We start from the raw sequence: 17,859 nt of genomic DNA on the forward strand, positions 1-17,859 counted from the left end.
TTGCTGCCTTTGAGGGTGCACATCCAAATCTCCCAGGCTGTTGTTTGCCTTTCTGCCAGCTGCACATGGTGCATGGAACGGGACAACTCTCTGTGGGACCAACCCACCATGGCCAACTCACTACAGGCCAACTTGCTGCGGGACAATTCAACCATTCAATTTAATTATTTAAAATAATTTTAAAAAAATATTTAAAATTTTGTCCTTCACCTTTCATTCTGTCCCTCCTTTGGCGTCTTTTCTTCAATGATTCTATTCCACTGTTTCTTTGATATTAGTGTAACTCTTGTCCCGCGGCAAGTTGGCTGCAGCAAGTTGTTGTCGACCGCATGGTACAGCATGTGATTCCTACAAACACTGATCTATAGCAACAGTGTATTCAGCTTACTCTTCTAGTAAAGACAAATCACATATGGAAAAAAATGGTCCTTTTCTCCTTTTTCTACCATGACATAGTACTTGTTAAAAGCCTCTCAGACATCCACATGATGTTTTGTGATTTTAAAAAACCTGTGTGTATGCACATATGAGCATCACTGCTGTGTGTCGCCCAAACCCACTAGAAACCAGACCAATGAGGTTAAAATATTAAGCCAATTACTAACCTAATTGGAAGGCAGGCAAGTGGCTCTGGAGGGTTTTTTTTGGTTTTTTTTTAAAGAAAATGTAGGAAAGCACTTGGGATTCCTGCATGTAAGCCCAAAGCATCTCAGCAATCCTTTTTGATGTAAATGGCACTAATTGAATATGTTCTAAACAAGATAAAAATGAACATGTAAAGGAATAGAGTTTGCCCTCCCAGTTTTGGTAGGAATTGTAATGCAGATAAAGTACACTGGTTGAGAGTGAAAATATGCTGACAGGTGTACTATGCTTTGCTTTTATTTTATTTTGGCAACTATAAATTTTAACTTCAGTTGCTAGAAAACTGATGGATGATACATAATGTTAATGTGTCATTATTAGTTCCTTAACTATATCCAATATGTATACTCTTAAAAATTTTTTGTAGATATATAAATTAGCTCTGAGGTTTTTCAGGGTAGCAGAAATGATATGAATTATTATGTTTAATACAATTAAAAATAGCTATAAATATGATACCCTATTAAATGCAGTTTGTGAGAAATTCTTCATTAGATAATTTTGTACACATACCAATGCTAAACCTTGTAAATGTTTATCTGGGAGAAAGTCCGTTGTACTTAGTGAGGTAGGAAAAATGCATAGGATTGCACTGTTAGTAAAACAATTGGAAGCATATGAAGTTGGTCAACTAATACTTTAACAAAGTTTTGATGCATATTATTAGCTTTCAAATTAATCTAAACAAAATGAAATACTTTACGCATTCGAGTTAAAATACTTACTAAAATAACATAGCTTGAGATGCTGAAGTTTTTAAAGTAAATCTTACTTTGCTGTTTTGGTGTGCAAATATATCAAAGATACTTTTGGACCTTAGGAAGATACCTTTGATCTAGGTTATTAATTGAGTGGGCTATTAAATGAGTTGCAGGTTCTGCATATTAGATCCTCTCCTGCATTAGCTGTGACGTGAGATTTTTTTTTACAGTGCAATCCTATTCCTGTCTACTCAGAAGCAAGTCCTAATGATTTCAGTGGGACTTACTCCCAGGTAAGTGTGTATAGGATTGCAACGCTAGTATCGTAGAGTTCCCTAGGTTACACCAGCAGCAGTAGCAGCAGCAATAGTAGCTTCTGTAAAAGCAGTCATTTCCATCTTTCAGGAGCCAGATTTTATTGATGATATAGAAGAAAAAACTCCTATTAGCAATGAAGTAGAAATGGAATCAGAGGAGCAGATTGCAGAAAGGAAAAGGAAGATGGTAAGTTGGGAAGCTAGTAGCCGCTTAAAGCTGTCACTAAAGATGAGTGACAGTTGCTCTTCCCATGCTAATCATTGCTGCCTCTCCTGGGTATTTAGCATTTGAGAATATTTGAAATCTGCTCCTGATATGTGCTAATTCTATATAAACCTATGTGTGTGTATGTGTTTCTGATTTTTTGGGAGCTTCCGTAATTTTTGAAAAAAGTTGGGTATATTTTCTCAAGGATTTGTTTTGCTGAATTATTTCCTGTATCTGATGCACTGTCATCCTCTGAAATACTTTCTATATTTTGATTTTTATTATTTTAACCTATCTTGTTTGGCCATGGTGATAAAGAGCCCTCTGTTTTCAAAACTAGTTATGAATATATTTCTAACAATAATAGAAAACAAATATCGCTATGACAACAGTAGTCCTTGTACATCAGATACCAGATATTTGTCTTTTAATATGTTGAACAGACATGCTGAATATTAAAACATTTAGTGAAATACAGAACTTTGAAGATAGCCTGAACAACTTAGATTTTAACAAGAGACATGTATTTAGGAAGAACTCTGAAAATGAGAAAAAGAATATTTTAATAGCGATGGAGTAAAATTGAAGCAGTTTTTTAAGCGTCTTTTAATTTAAAGATTAAAATGGACTTAAAATAATTTATTCCATGTGATAGCTACTTAATTACATATTAATCTATTTTGTACTGATCTATATAAATAAAAGTAGGAGGTATTTTTAAAAACTATTTTCATCTTCTTTCTTGGCCTCTTATTACAGAGCCTGGTGTGTATATCCTCCTATTTTTCTTGGTTTACATTCTCACAAAATTAATTAATCCTTAATCATTATAACAGGGTTTTTCCCTAAAGCTACTCTACATAATACTTAGTGCTTTTCTGCTTAAAGATGTTCCTCCTATTTTAAATATTGAGTTTCTAGCCAAACCTTTTACCCTCTTCAGCCTATCTTTTCAGGAAATAATGTTATCTGTCATAGTGATCTTAAAATCTTGACCCCTGCACTTCCTTTCCAGTTGCTCTCTAGTTTTAGTATTTGCTTTGGCATACTAGTAATCTTCCTCTTTCTGTTCAGTAGCTAAAGCATTCTTGTTTTAACTGTTTTCTTTCCCTTTCTATTTAAAATGTGAATATATTCAATATTTCGGTACTGTAGCTCTCAGCTTCTCTATATGCACTAAATTATCATTAAGAACCTATAGCTAACTCTCATAGCCTATGACTTTGTTGCTGTTTGGTCCTTATATCTTTTGCCTCTTGTCTGAAAGATCAGTTCCAGTTGCATTTTGTATCTCCCCTCATTTCTATTCATTGTGCAGTTTTCCTCAAAGGAGAGAAACAAACATTGAAACATCATCTACTGGGTTATTTTATTTTTTTTGTTTGTTTCCATCTCAAGTTATCCTAACCTGAAAATAGGAAAATATTCCTGTTTTCTCCACTGTTTAATGCATCTAGGAAATAAATACAAGTAGTCTCGACCTACAACAGTTCATTTAGTGACTGTTCAAAACGACACTGAAAAAAGTGACTTGTGTGTGATTGCAGCATCCCCACGGTCACGTGATCAAAATTCAGAGGCTTGGCAACTGGCATGTACTTAAACCAGTTGCAGTGTCCCAGGGTCATATGAAGATCCCCTTTTGCAATCTTCTGACAAGCAAAAAAGGGGAAGCCTGCAGTGATTCACTACCATTGTGGCAAGAAAGGTCATAAAATGGGGCAAAACTTTCTTAACAACAGAAATGTGGGTCTCCATTGTGGTCATAAGTCAAGGGCTACCTGTATTTATTGAAAGAGGCCCAAAACAGCTTATGGAATTCCATCTGCTTTGGGCTGCGAGATCGTTTTGAAAAGTAAGTACAGAAACCTGTGTGTGTGTGTGTGTGTGTGTGTGTGTGTGTGTGTGTGTATATATATATATATATATATATATATATATATATATATATATATATATATATATATATATATATATATATATATATATGAGAAAGGAAACGTGCATATATATTGCTCCTGTTCATGTAATAAATTAAGCCCTTGGGCAGAAGAAACTGTGACCACCACTGTTCTCAATGGCATGAGAGTACAGATGAGTAAACTTCCATTTGGCATGATCGGCTGTAAGGCAATTGCAGGAGAAAGAGGGCTAGAAAAGAACTTTTAAGACCTTCATCTTTGAGTGTTTGATTTCACTCATGAAATAAGTATCTTTCATTGTTTATAGAAACTTAGGAATGTGTAGGGCATAGCAAATGCACTTTCCTTCCATACTCTTACAATTGAAATATAAAGATGACAAAATAGATGGCATTTCTTCAGCAGAGGTGAGAGAAGTACTAAATTAAAGCATCATGTCAAGTTTGGGTGGTAACTCTTTTGAACTTTGGCTCTCCCCCCCCCACTACCAGCTGAGTTGAAGCCATCAAATAAAAGATGTTATCTTGCACCTTTTTTTACAAACATTGGCTTTTACTATGCTTCTCATGCTTTACTATAAGTAACTCTACTTATGCTCTTTCTCAGCTTGTTTATCTGCAAGGAGAAATCTTATGGCCATGGAAAGCAACCAACAAATTGGATTCCCCCCGCCCTCCATAAATCTAGTAACTTTTCCCCCCAGTCCTGCATCTTTTCCCTTCTCAAAAAATCTGCAATTCCTAGACCAGATTTTGTAAGCAAGCTGGAAAAAAGTGATGGACAATAAACTAATTAGGAAAGATGGAAGATAAAGAAACCGAAAGTTCTGATAGCAGTAGCTGGAAAGACTTCCTCCTATCTGAAAAATCAACTTGCTCACCTTAAGAATCTTAGTAGATTTTGATGCCTGATAGGTAACAGCAGAACTATCAAAGCAGGCAGACGAAGAGTAAAAACAGAAGGTGCTCCTGTGCGTGTGTATCTACAGTTGCTGGGGAAATTCAGAAGTGATGTCATAATCCTGTCAACCAATAGGAAGATATTTCCAGTCCCTCCAAGACTCCAGTTTTCAGCCAATTTTTAAAGTAGATTTTAATAAAAAGAATAGCTGAACATTTTCTAGCGTTGTAAAATATAAGAGAAATCCATATTAACGGTAGAAGCTGACTATGTATGGCCGTTTGGGTACTATTGGCACTTGAATCAAATTAATATCTAAGGTTGCATTCAAGTATGTATGAAACAATACACATGCTAGAATCTTCGGGAAGCATTTTCGAATCTATATATTCTGTGGCAACAGTGGTGGAAAACTTTATCTTACAGGTATTTGCCCAGAGTTGTCAAAATGGAGGCTAGGAGATCTACAGTGATGATGTATAGAAAACTTTGAACATCCTGTTGCCATCAACAGTGATCCGAGTATTATTTCTAGAGGATATTTTTATTGTGTGTATGAAACAGATATATCAGAAGACCGAAAGGGTAAATAGTAGTCCAAATAATGGTATTAAGTTTTATCTTTCATAGATATCTTTCAGTGGCTGCTGTCACGAACCCTATGACATGAAGTCAAATGGTTTAAGGTAACCATTGAAGGCTGGGCTCACTCTGGAACCATAGTGGAGGCAGACTTATCTATTCTAGTCATAACTCCAGTTGTTCCAGCTGTCTGGATTATTGGCAACTGAGGGAATGGTGTGTGGTGGATACTTGCTGGCAATAAAGAAAAACAAGGCACAGTTCAGACTGGTTGTTGAGATGAAGGGAAATGAGCATTAAGGTACAGGTAGACCACAAATTTTGAGACCAAAATTTCTGTTGCTAGTTGTTTTGCTAGTGAGTTTTGCTTCATTTCCGGCTTTTCTTGCCACCGTTATTAAGTGAATCCCTGTAATTGTTAAGTTGTTAAGTGAATCCAGCTTTCCTCATTGACTTTGCTTGTCGGAAAGTCGCAAAAGGAGATCGTATGACCCTGGGACACTGCAACCGTCATAAATATGAGGCAGTTTCCAAGGGTCCAAATTTTGATCCTGTGGCCACAGGGATGCTACGATGATTATAAATGTCAAAAACGGTCATAAGTCACTTTTTTCAGAGTCGTCGTAACTTCGAATGGTCATTAAATTAACTGTTGTAAGTTGAGGACCACATGTAATTTCTATCTGAGGTTGATAGGGCTTTGATTTCCACAGAAAAGAGGAAATGTGTTGTTGGAAACTTACCTGGAGGTGTACAGATCTCATGTGCTCCCATCAGTATAAAACCTCACAATTCCCTTGTTCAAGTTTCACTCACCACTCAACAATTTCTGTGTGTGGTCCCTGACCACAATGAAATGGTTATTGTCACTTTCCCAGAGGCATGCCAAGTTGAAAAATCTCAGTAGCTCAGCACTAGCTTATTTAAACTTTTCTCCTTATCTCTGAAAAAAATGAATCAGAATAATATTCATAAACGCAGGTGTTTGGTGAGTTAATTTGTGTGCTTGTGACATCTATAATAAACACCATTACCATAAGCGATCACCTTAATGTAATGATTTGTTTGAACTGATGAGGACTCAAATAAAGGAGAGAATGTTTTTTATGTTCTAAGAAGTTTAAATCCTAGTCATTGTAAAAGCACTGTAGAAAGTTGCTCAGATATTGATGCATACATAATCTGACCTCGTTTATGATAGAGAATACTAAGATGGGAGATAACATGTTTACTATTCATAGATTATAATATTTTACATAATGTATTTGTGAAATATCAGTGCATTTAAAAATAATATATGGATTTATTCATGTAGAAAAAAATTTCTTATTCAATTACTTTACTTTAACTCTAAAATTAAATAACTGTTCATTTAATTCTAATCCATACTGGGTCCCCATCACTTGAAACTTTCAGTACGTTATTAGTAAATACTGCAGATACATGCACCTATATACCAGGTTTCAAAATATAAATGCCATATCATTACTATGGAACAAAATGTGGATTCTATAAAATTGATTTTATGAATTGACCTGTCAAGAGTACTTCGAATACCTTTTCTTTTCTTTTTTTGTATTTTAAGTCACTTAATGCATAAGTTGTTTAAGCATCTGTGTTATTAAATTCTTCAGACCAGAGAAGAACGCAAGATGGAAGCCATCCTTCAAGCTTTTGCCAGGTTAGAAAAAAGAGAAAAAAGAAGAGAACAAGCTTTGGAAAGAATCAGTACAGCTAAAACAGAAATAAAATCAGAATGCAGGGATACCCAGATCATCAACGAGACGGAATTTGTTCAGGTAGATGCCTGCGTTTTATTAAGTGATTATCTCCGGAAATTATCTTACCTGTTTTTGATGCTTTTTGCATAGAGTCACGCAGTGTTATTTCTTCATTTCTCTGTTCCTATCCCACACTTCTTGGGGCAATACATTTGTGTGTCTCTGCTCTGTCTAGGCAGCAATATAGTGAGATGGGCTGGGCTAAGACAGTGTGGCCAACCCAAGTCACACAGGAGTCTCTGTGACTTCAGTGAAGGCCTGAGCCTCTGTCATCCAGTCATCAAACTGGTTGTTTCATTCTAGTTCACCAACTTTTACAATGCTTTAATGTTTGCTTAAGAAAGTGAATTTTGAGATTTGGAATTGTACGTGGATGCAGTCCTAGAGTTCATAGTAATCAGTGCAAATAGTATTTACATTAAGGAAAAGATGAATTAGAAAGTTGCCATTTTTCTTAACCAAATACCAAAAGAAAAAAAAGATACTGCCAAGGCACACAGAAACGCTAAAATGATCCTAAATAAGATGTACGAGTGGTACTGCCAAACATGTGTTTTTATCCTTCATGTATTTTTCCCCAATTTGGGGAAACGCGCAAAGTTGATGAAAGGCGTGTAAATTATGTAACTTTCTGGATGATGTGTAATGTTCAGGAACCAGCAAAAGAGGAGACTGCCACCAAGCCAACCCCTGCCAAAGTCAACAGGACAAAACAGAGGAAAAGCTTTTCCCGGAATAGGACGCATATTGGGCAGCAGCGACGAAGGCACAGGACCGTCAGCATGTGTTCGGATATCCAGCCATCCTCTCCAGATGTGGAAGTGATTTCACAGCACAACGAACCGGAAGCCACCGTGCTCTCCGTTGAGCCGGAAGCCGAGACACCCGTGGCTGTAATCGTTCCTGAACCTGAAGCCCCAGCACTTAATAAATGCCCCACTAAATACCCGAAAACAAAAAAGGTACGTGGGACACTCGTTGCTGCTCTGTCTGAGATGAGAAGGAAAAAGTAGCTAATGCAGTTTAAGTCTTTGACTTACAACTACAACTGAACTCAAACATTTCTGTTGCTAAGCGAGAATCATTAAGGAATTTCTCCCCATTTTGCAATCTTTCTTGCCCACAACGAACCATGGCAGTTGTTAAGTTAGTAACCCAGTTGTTTAAGTGAATCTGGCTTACCCCGTTGTCTTTGTCAGAAGGTCACAAAAGGGGATCACGTGACCCCGAGACTCTGCAACTGTCATAAATATGAGGCAGCTGCCCAGCGCCTGGGTTTTGATTACATGACCATGGGGTCACAATTGACTTAAGTGTGGAAAAAGTATGAATCACCTTTTACAGCACCACTGTAGCTTCGAACGGTCACTAAACAAACCAAGGTAGTCAAGGACTACCTGTATGTCTTTTCTCTCCCTCCCTCCCTCCCTCTCTCTCTCTCTCTCTCTCTCTCATGTTCATCGGAACGCCAGAGTAAGGGCTCTGCTGATTTTTTCTGTTTCAGCACTTGGTGAGTGAGTGGTTAAGCGAGAAGAATGAGAAGCCGGGAAAGCCAATGGAAAACCTCTCGGAAAAGCCTCTGCGCATAACCACCGACCCAGAGGTCTTGGCGACCCAGCTGAATTCTTTACCAGGCCTCACTTTCAGCCCACATGTATATACGACTCCGAAGCACTATATCCGTTTTACATCGCCCTTCCTTTCGGAAAAACGGCGGAGAAAAGAACCGATGGAAAGCATCCTGGGTTCCTGTAAGAAGGTAATATTACCTGATAGCTTAGGGCAGAGGCCTCCAAACTTGGCAACTTTAAGACTTGTGGACTTCAATTCCCAGAATTTTCCAGCCAGCTATAGCTGGCAGTTGAAGTCCACAAGTCTTAAAGTTGCCAAGTTTGGAGACCTCTGCCCTAGGGTTATATAGAACATCCCCCAAAAATTGATAAATCAGTTTTCTGGATTAGGAAGTGGCGAGGGATTCCCAATGAAATTGCTTTTCGGTAGCAGCATTGAATCAGTTGTCATTCCACCATTGGGCAAAGGCCTTTGTTATTTTGCCAAGCTGATTACATTTATGTTGTTCCCTATTTTTGACGTACAGATAATTCATATTTTGTTTTTATAATTACAGTAGCTTAAAAACAATGTTTGTATAAGGTGAGATTCAGGGGTGGGATTCAAATTTTGTAACAACTGGTTCTGTGGGCGTGGCCACTTGACTGGGTGGACCTGGCTTCTTTTTTTGCACACACACCCCTCCGTTTTTTGAGCCGTCTGGGCCTCAAAAACCTTCTGGGGGGCGTTTTTGCTCCCAGAAGGCTTCCCTGGGGCTCAGGAAGGAAAAAAAGAGCAGGGGGGGGGCTACAGCTCCCCCCTGCCCCTCCGTTTTGGGGCCTCCTGGGCGAAGCAGTAAGTAAGCGACGGGAATCCCGGCACAGCTGATTATGGGAACAGCTGATTGTCGGGAGGGGGGAAAAAAAGAAATACCTTAAGGAGTGACTGGGCAGGGAAGAATGCAGACAGCAATATCAGGTATGCGCGCACTGTTGTGCATGCACGATAAGGACTAACTGGGAGGGAAGGGGCGGGGAGGGGCCATCCAGGGGCACGATTTGCCAGTTCTCTGAACTGTGCAGAATCATAACAGCCGGTTCTATAGAACAAGTCTGAACCAGTAGAATGCCACCCCTGGTGAGCTTTAAGTGTCCTTTGGTGGCATCACCCTCCTCATCTTCACCCCTCGTGTTTTGCAGCGCTGGTTAAAGCAAGCTATGGAAGAAGAAAACTCGGTTGTTGGGTTTTTCATTTCCTCGCCCCACGAGAGATCCAGAAGCCCTGCAGTCAACGGTGAAAGTAGAAGCCCCTTATTACTGACCGACAGCTGTTTGCCAGGTGACATTCATTATGTAGTTCACCCTTATCCCATGTTCAGGGCTGGTGTGGCTTATGATTTCCAGACCACCAGTTGGGAAGCCTCTGTTTCTCAAATGCCTTTTTAACTGGTAGTCCTTGACTTGTGTCTGTTGTATAAGCGAGACAGTTGTCAGGTGAATGTTGCCCCATGTTTACAACCTTTCTTGCCACAGTTGTTAAGCGAATCACTGCGGTGGTTAATTTAGTAACACAGTTGTTAAGTGAATCTGGCTTCCCTATTGACTTTGCTTGTCAGAAGGTCACAAAATGGGATCACGTAACTCTGGGAATACCGCGACTGTCATAAATACGAGGCAGTTGCCAAGTGCCCCAATTTTAATTGCATGACCAAGGGGATGCTACAGTGGTTGTAAATGTGAAAAACAGTCAAGAGTCACTTTTTTCAGTGCTGTTTAACTTCAAACAGTCACTAAATGAACTGCTGTAAGTCGAGGACTACGCCTCAAGTACTGACAGAGAAAGGCTCCCCTTTCTCTGTCAGTAGGTGCGTGTGTCTGTATATATAGCAATAGGACTTAGACTTATATACCGCTTCGCAGTGCTTTCCAGCCCTGTCTAAGCAGTTTACAGAGTCAGCCTCTTGCCCCCAACAATCTGGGTCCTCATTTTACCCACTTCAGAAGAATGGAAGACTGAGTCAACCTTGAGCCTGGTGAGGATCGAATTCCTGGCAGACTGCAGAGTTAGCTTGCAATACTGCATTCTAATCACTGCGCCACCATGGCAGCTATTTTACATACATATTTCTATATATATAAACAAAGTTTGTGTGGGAAGTTTTGTTCACATATATCAGTTTCAACTCCTGAAAAAAGGGAAGACCTCTTAAATGGTGGAGCAAATGAATTTATTTCTTTAAAATGATAGTTCATTTTAGCAGCCGATGATGAGTTAATGAACCTGTTCTAATCACACATTGTTTGCAACTGGCTACAATGTCGTACGACCAAGAAAAATGACTTAATTGGGCTTCTGCTTCTTCTCCCCATCATTACCTACAGATCTGACAACGCCACTCAAAAAGCGAAGGCAGTACCAGCTGCTGGACCCCACCTACTCAGAAACATCGACGCCCACTCCTTCTCCATACGCCACGCCCACCCACGCCGATCTCTCTGCCTCAGACCCATTGTTGCTTGCCACGCCTCCCAGAATAAAAACGGAAGAGGAAACCTGTAGGAATGGTTACAAACCTATTTATTCATCTGTTACTTCGGTGATTCCATGTGTCCATGGAAACGCAGTGCACTTTGAGGTGAGCCTTCAGCTATTCCATTGCCTTGCCTTGTCAGATAAAGCAACCGGTGTAGCTTCATTGCTTCGGGGAGAGAATCAGCTCTGTTTATGAAGAATAAAACTCTGTAGGTAATCCTCGTCTTACAAGAGTTCGCTTAGTGGCTGTTCAAAGTTATAACAGCACTGAAAAATGTGACTTACAGCAGTTTTTCATAGTTACGACCTTTGTAGCACGCCCATGATCACAGGATCAAAATTCAGGCACTTGGCAGCTGCGCCTGAATTTTGAATGCTGAATCCGTAAGTCTGAATGTGACTTACGACAGTTTTTCATATTTATGACCTTTGCTGTGTCCCAAGTTCCTTTTTTGCAACCTTCTGACAAGCAAAGTCAATGGGGAAGCTAGATTCACTACTACGCAACCAGCGATTCACTTAACAAGAAGAGGTAAAAAAAAAGTCGTAAAATGGGGCAAAACTCACTCAAGCAACAATCATTTTGGCCTCTGTTGTGGTCGTAAGTCGAGGATTACCTGTAATCTGTCGCTACCGTTACTTTTAGAACCCTATGAAGGATGCTTCTAAAGAGACTTTTCCTCAGGAGGAAGTGTCAGAGTGGGTCATGGGCCCCAGGTCCTGTTTTTAGGGTTCTCTTTTCACACTTGGTCAGCTCCTGCAATGCCATCAACCCTTAACTAAATCATAGATAGCTTGACACGATTAAAGAGAAGTTATTTTGTTCCTTATTTTCAAAAAATCATCAGACTGGTTTGGTTCTGCAGTTTTTAAACATTCCTTTTTTTTTTTGTTACTGCAGAATATTTCTTCACCTGAAAGTTCTCCAGAAGTTAAGAGGCGAACGTTTAATCAAGAGGTAAGTTTGTGTGGGAAGTTTTATTTGGTCTGCTTTGCTAATCTTTTTCTACACTGTAAATTCTTAAGAGAATGTGCAGTTCAGGGAGGTTTGTAGGAATACACATTTGCAGACAGTACATCCTAAGAGATAATAAAAGATATGTGAAATCCTGGTGAATAGTTCCTAGGGACTAGCTTCCCAAGTTCCTACTTTCACAATGCAAATAGGATTTTCTTTTAAAAGAAAAAAGTTGATGGAATGTACGTAAAAACTCGAAAGAAAATAGACTAATAGATATGCAATCTAGATATGGCAAAGTGTTCAGACAATTGTCTTTTAATGAAACTCCCAATCATAAACAAAGGAATCAATTTGGTGTCTCCCTCTCAGATTGTCTCAATGCAGTCAATTGAGGAATAATTAACTTTCATTATTCTTCCGGAACTTTCTAGTTCTTATCACCAGCTATGATTCAAGATTGTTTCGGTAAAAGCAGTTTTCAAAGAGAACGACTGGAATATTAAAAGTAGAATAATACGAAAGAACAAAGAGAAATAAAAAGTTAGGCGTGTCTGTATGAACACATCTGTGTAACCTTAAGGAAAAATCTCCCACATTTTCTAGATATTTATTGAATAGATCTGCAAGTTAGAATATTAAAAATAAAAATTGCACGATAGGAAAGGACAAAGAGAAATAAAAACTTACGAGTGTCTCAATGGTGGGATTCAAAAAATTTTTTTACTACTGGTTCTGTGGGCGTGGCTTGGTGGGTGTGGCAGGGGAAGGATACTGTAAAATCCCCATCCCCACCCCACTAACCTGCTTTCCAGCTCTGTTCTCCTGTGCAGGGCAACCAAAGAAGACCCACCCAGTCAGAGGTGGGATTTGCCGGTTCTCCAAACTACTCAACATTTCTGCTACTGGTTCTCCAGAACTGGTCAGAACCGGCTGAAGACCGCCTCTGCAGTGTCTATAGGAACCACACCTACAACTTTAAGGAAAAACCTCACATATTTTATAGATCTCCATTGAATAGATCTACAAGTTGGCTTTAAAAGTGAATCCAGAAAAAAATGAACAATATACATTAAAAGCAAACTACCAGAATAGTTACCACGGAGAGACCTTTTATTTGGGCTAACGGTTTTATGCTATTTCCCCAACATTCTCCCCCACCCCACCCCAATCTTTTTTGGACAGGGTTACGAACGTTCCTGCTCCTCCATGCTAGCACTCAATCCGTTCAGAAATGCCAGCCTCGCGGAAATATGCCTGCAAGAGATCAAAACGATTGGCTACTCCAGCCCAAGGAACAGGTCCGACGGCCCCCGGCAGTGCTCGGGAGAAAAAGAAAGCCCCTCCTCCGAGCTCCAGCTGGGGCTGGAAGCCATCGAGCAAAGTGCACTGCATAAAACGCTGGAGGCTCCCTGCCACAACCGGACTGATGCAAACAGCCAACTGGAAACGGCTCACTGCGGGCGGGGCACGGTGTATCCGACCTGGATCAAGAGTCCCGACAGGACAGGTGTCAATTTCTCCATGAATTCTAATTTGAGAGACTTAACTCCTTCACACCAGTTAGAAGTCGGCGGCGGGTTCCGGATCAACGAGTCAAAGTGCCTGATTCCAGAAGACGCTCGGGGCCTGTTTGTGGAAACGCCTGTGTTTTGTACTTCTGAAGAGGGACTCGCCGTTAGTTTTGGAAGGACAGCCAATAGTGACAACATGATGGATGGCAATTGCACACCCCAGAATCCTCCACAAAAGAAAAAGGTACCACCTCAAGTGAAAGTTTAACTTAAGGCGCAGAGTGACAGCAGGAAGGCATTTCTGCTTGTCTATACATTTATATTCGTAAGACTTTTCAAAGGCTTTAGTGTAGGCGCCCACTGGCAAACTGAATCGACTTATGAACTAGCAATATTGAAGGTTAATTTAACTATTGGAGGCAAATACTTATGTACACTTCAGTTGTACTTTTTTATATATAGTTTTCCAAAGCCACAGGAGTAGATAAATAACGGAATAAAATGAAGGTATATAGCCAAGTCCTTGACGTATGACTACAATTGAGCCCCAAGTTACTGTTGTTAAGTGAGGCACTGTTCCCTCTGCTGAAATAAGCTTGTGAGGGAAATGTACATAACGTAATTAGGGATGGGGGGATCATGGCAGTTGTCAATTTGAAGAGTAATTTTTTTGAAGTCTGTTGTAATTTTAAACAGTCATTAAGCAACCACTCATAAAATAAGGACTACCTGTCGATGCTTCATAAGCAGAAATTTCTACATCAATAGAAAAGCAAGCTAATGCCCATGTGTCAAATATTTTTAAACTAATTTTTGCCACATTTTTGCTTTTCAAATGCTACAACGAATACATTAGCATGTCTACGGAGATTCTCGGTCATCCAGGCCATGGTTGTGCTTTTTCAGATGGCAACTGGGCTTTGCTTTTCCTTCGGTCCTTCTTCAGAACTGAAGAAGCTTCTTGGAGGAGAAGCAAAACCTCTTCAAGGAAAAACCAAGTCCAGTTGCCTTTGGGAAAAAAAGCCCCCTTGGGACAATAAATTGGCATGTTATTCAGATGTTCAAAGAACACAAAATAAAACAAAGCTAGGACGACTGGGACAAAAACTGACACATCATTTTTCACTGTCTTTTCAAAATAGTGGCGACATTACAGCGCACAAGAGTCTTTTGGGTGGTGGGTGGGGGAAGCAACCTGTGCTGTAATACTTCAGAGAAATCACATTTTTCCTTTTTTTGCTTCTTTCCTAGGTGTCGCTTCTGGAATACCGCAAGAGGCAGCGAGAAGCCCGAAAAAGCGGCTCGAAAGCGGAAAACTTTTCCCTCTTGAGCATGTCGCCTCATGCAGCCGGGAGAGGAAACGGCAGCGCTACCGACGGCTACAACAGTGGCGAAAACGGGGAGCAGCCGGAGAGGGAACACCCTGCTAGCCTCCCCGTCTCTTTGCCACCCACTGAGCACAGTGCCATTTCAGAAGAGGCCGAAAGCGCTTCCTCCTCAAAGGAGGCTTCAGGTGAAAAGAGCGATCCGGAGGCCCAGTGGTAAGTCCCTTCTCAAAAATCACCCCTGAGAGCTCGCTAACCTTGCCAGTTATGATCAGTAGTAGTCAAACCTTAAAACAGTGGCAAAAGCTGCTTTCCCCCCCAATGTGATCTGTGCTTTGTAAACACAGCTAGTCCTTGACTTAAAACCACAATGGAGCCCAAACTTCCTGAAACATTTGTTAAGTGAGTTTTGCCCCATTTTACGACCTTTCTCACCACAGCTATTATGTGAATCACTGCAGTGGTTAAGTTAGTCTCACGGTTGTTAAGTGAATCTGGCTTCCCCCATTGACTTTGCTAGTCAGTAGGTCGCAAAAAGGGATCACATGATCCCAGGGACACCGCAACCGTCATAAATATGAGACAGTTCACCAGCTGTCTGAATTTTGATCATGTGACCACGAGGTTGCTGCAATGATTGTAAATGTGAAAAACGCTCACTTTTTTCAGTGCCATTGTACCTTTGAACAGTCACTAAATGAGTTATTGCAAGTCAAGGACTAACCTGTGTAGGCTACTTGGAACCTGATCATCTACAACAGCAGTGTTCCCCAGGAGCAGTTTAGTCTGACCCCAGGGACACTGCAACCGTCGTAAATATGAGTCAGTTGGCAAGCATCCTAATTTTGATCACGTGATCATGGGAATGCTGGAACGGTCATAAATACGAAGCAGTTTGCTAAGTGTCTGAATCGTAGGGAGTCTGCAAAGGTCGTAACCATGAAGAGCGTTAATAACTCACTTTTTTTCAGGGCCCCGTTGTGTAACTTTGAACACTCACCAAATGTTATAAGCCGAGGACTACCGCAAATTGCTTTGAGAAATGTCCAAGTAATACCAGGCTGCCTATAAACTGCATAGGAAAGACTAATGAGTCTTTTGGATGGTAACAGACTTTCAGGTCTTACTATCCCTTGCAATTTAAGCCAAATGAATATAGAAAGAACACACGCGATGCCATTCGAGGAGGGGAGTCCAACCATGGTGCCTTGTGGACTTATTGGTGCTTAGCTGGAATAATAAGAATGATAGTGCAATCAGGGCTGTGGTAGAGATCATCTTTTGGTGGTTTTTTTTTTTTTTGAAAACTAAGCACAGAGACTTGCCATCAAAATCACAATGATAGCAGGAGGCTGAATAGGGCAAGAGCATTTTTTGTGTGTGTCAGATGATTCATGAAGTTGCTTTGAATGCCAGAAACTACTCAAATCTTTTCTCAGGTCACTTGTTTTTCAGGAGCGTGAAAGTCACTGTCTTAAGTCACTGTCAGGTGATTCAGACCTGTTGGCCTCTTCTTGCATTGTTTCAGGGAACACCTTGCCATACACATCATGGCTTTAAAACTGGGTAGTAGTTGAATCTGTGTAACTCTGCTCTGGAACCAGATAGCTCCAAGCTTAATTCTTACACCAGTTATGGCTTGCACTGGAAAAGCTTCTCCCATTTTAAAAAAAAAAGTTGCATTGTTTGTAGGCTGGGTGTGATTGATCAAGTCAAGTCAAGTCAAATCCAACCATTATTATGGCAAATACCAGCCACGAGGAGGGCGGGGTATGAAGTATTACAAAAGCATAAAAGACACATAAAAGTAAAAACAAATTACATATAGAAAAGCTAAAATGACATAAAAACAAAACCCTAAACAGAATTTAAAAGCAGCAGATGATGAGCCCAAGGAAGCTGAGCTGAAATGTCTGTGTAAGAATCCAGCATTACGAGAATCATCCTTGTTGCTCCAAGATTGCCTTCACTGCTATTAAGGTTGCTGTATTTACACCATAGGCAGATGATGTAACACCCAAGTCCAGTTTTACCACTCCTTTTAGCCGAACCCTCAGAGTATTCCATCCTGCAGAACTCATTCTAGCCTTCATTCCAAGTAGCTGGTTGCAGCTAGGCCTCTGATTTGGCACGGGGCTCTCTTTGGCCAAGCCCTGTGTGCCAGCCTTCCCTTGGCAAAGTGTGATGAGTTAGCGCACAGGTCAGGGGGAAAGGCACAGTCCGATGATTCCCAGAAAAAGGGTGAAGGAAAGAACCTGCTCCCGTGATCAGCAAACAGCGCCACCAGCTGGTCATCTCCTTGCCCCCCTTCCATTAGGCAGGTGGGGTTCTCTAGGCCAGTGGCCCTCCACCTTTCCTGCTTTGCAGCCTGGAGGGAGAAGGAATGGTTATGTGTGAGCGGTGGGCGAGCCAACAGGCACGTAATTGTACTTCACCAGCAGCTTGTGTAAGTGGAGCTGTAGGCGTGTCTTCACTCGCCACTTCTGTGGCCCAAGACGCAGTAGTGGGCTGCAGCCTGAGGTTGGGGACCCCTGTGGTAGGGCAGAGAGAAAGAAACATGGGATAAGGACTCCTTTAACGGAGTCCTTGCTACACTTAACCTGCCTACTTTCTTACCTGGGGCTAATAAGTGCTGTGCTACAGATTTCACCAGTATTAAAAAAAAAAATTCAGGGGGCTTAGCTCACAGTCCTGTTCAGTCCCTGAGCAATTATATAGTTCTTACACTGGGGACTTACGCTAGTGTTTATCTAGATCAGGGGGTCTCAAACATGTCACGTCACGTCACTTGACGTATCACGACTTGGCCCCTTCGCTAAACCAGGAGTGGGCGTGGCCAGCGTGTGATGCATCTGGCCTGCGGGCCACGAGTTTGACACCCCTGATCTGGATCCATCATTACTCACGTGCCTTTCCTTGCGTC

At 40.8% G+C, this 17,859-nt stretch overlaps 1 protein-coding gene across 1 annotated transcript in view; it reads left to right on the forward strand.

Moving 5' to 3' along the window:
* KMT2E (lysine methyltransferase 2E (inactive)) overlaps positions 1-17,859 on the forward strand; it is a 56,371-nt gene that overhangs the window by 33,810 nt on the left and 4,702 nt on the right. Inside the window, 9 exon segments of the mRNA XM_026677207.2 lie at positions 1,752-1,850; positions 6,910-7,074; positions 7,710-8,018; positions 8,561-8,815; positions 9,807-9,945; positions 10,989-11,242; positions 12,041-12,097; positions 13,283-13,855; positions 14,863-15,152. Of these exon segments, the coding sequence (XP_026532992.2) occupies positions 1,752-1,850; positions 6,910-7,074; positions 7,710-8,018; positions 8,561-8,815; positions 9,807-9,945; positions 10,989-11,242; positions 12,041-12,097; positions 13,283-13,855; positions 14,863-15,152 (2,141 nt within the window).

The sequence above is a fragment of the Notechis scutatus genome, chromosome 6, assembly GCF_049901735.1.
Source record: "Notechis scutatus isolate UNSWTSFEM ecotype Mainland chromosome 6, rNotScu1.2, whole genome shotgun sequence".
NCBI lineage: Eukaryota > Metazoa > Chordata > Lepidosauria > Squamata > Elapidae > Notechis > Notechis scutatus.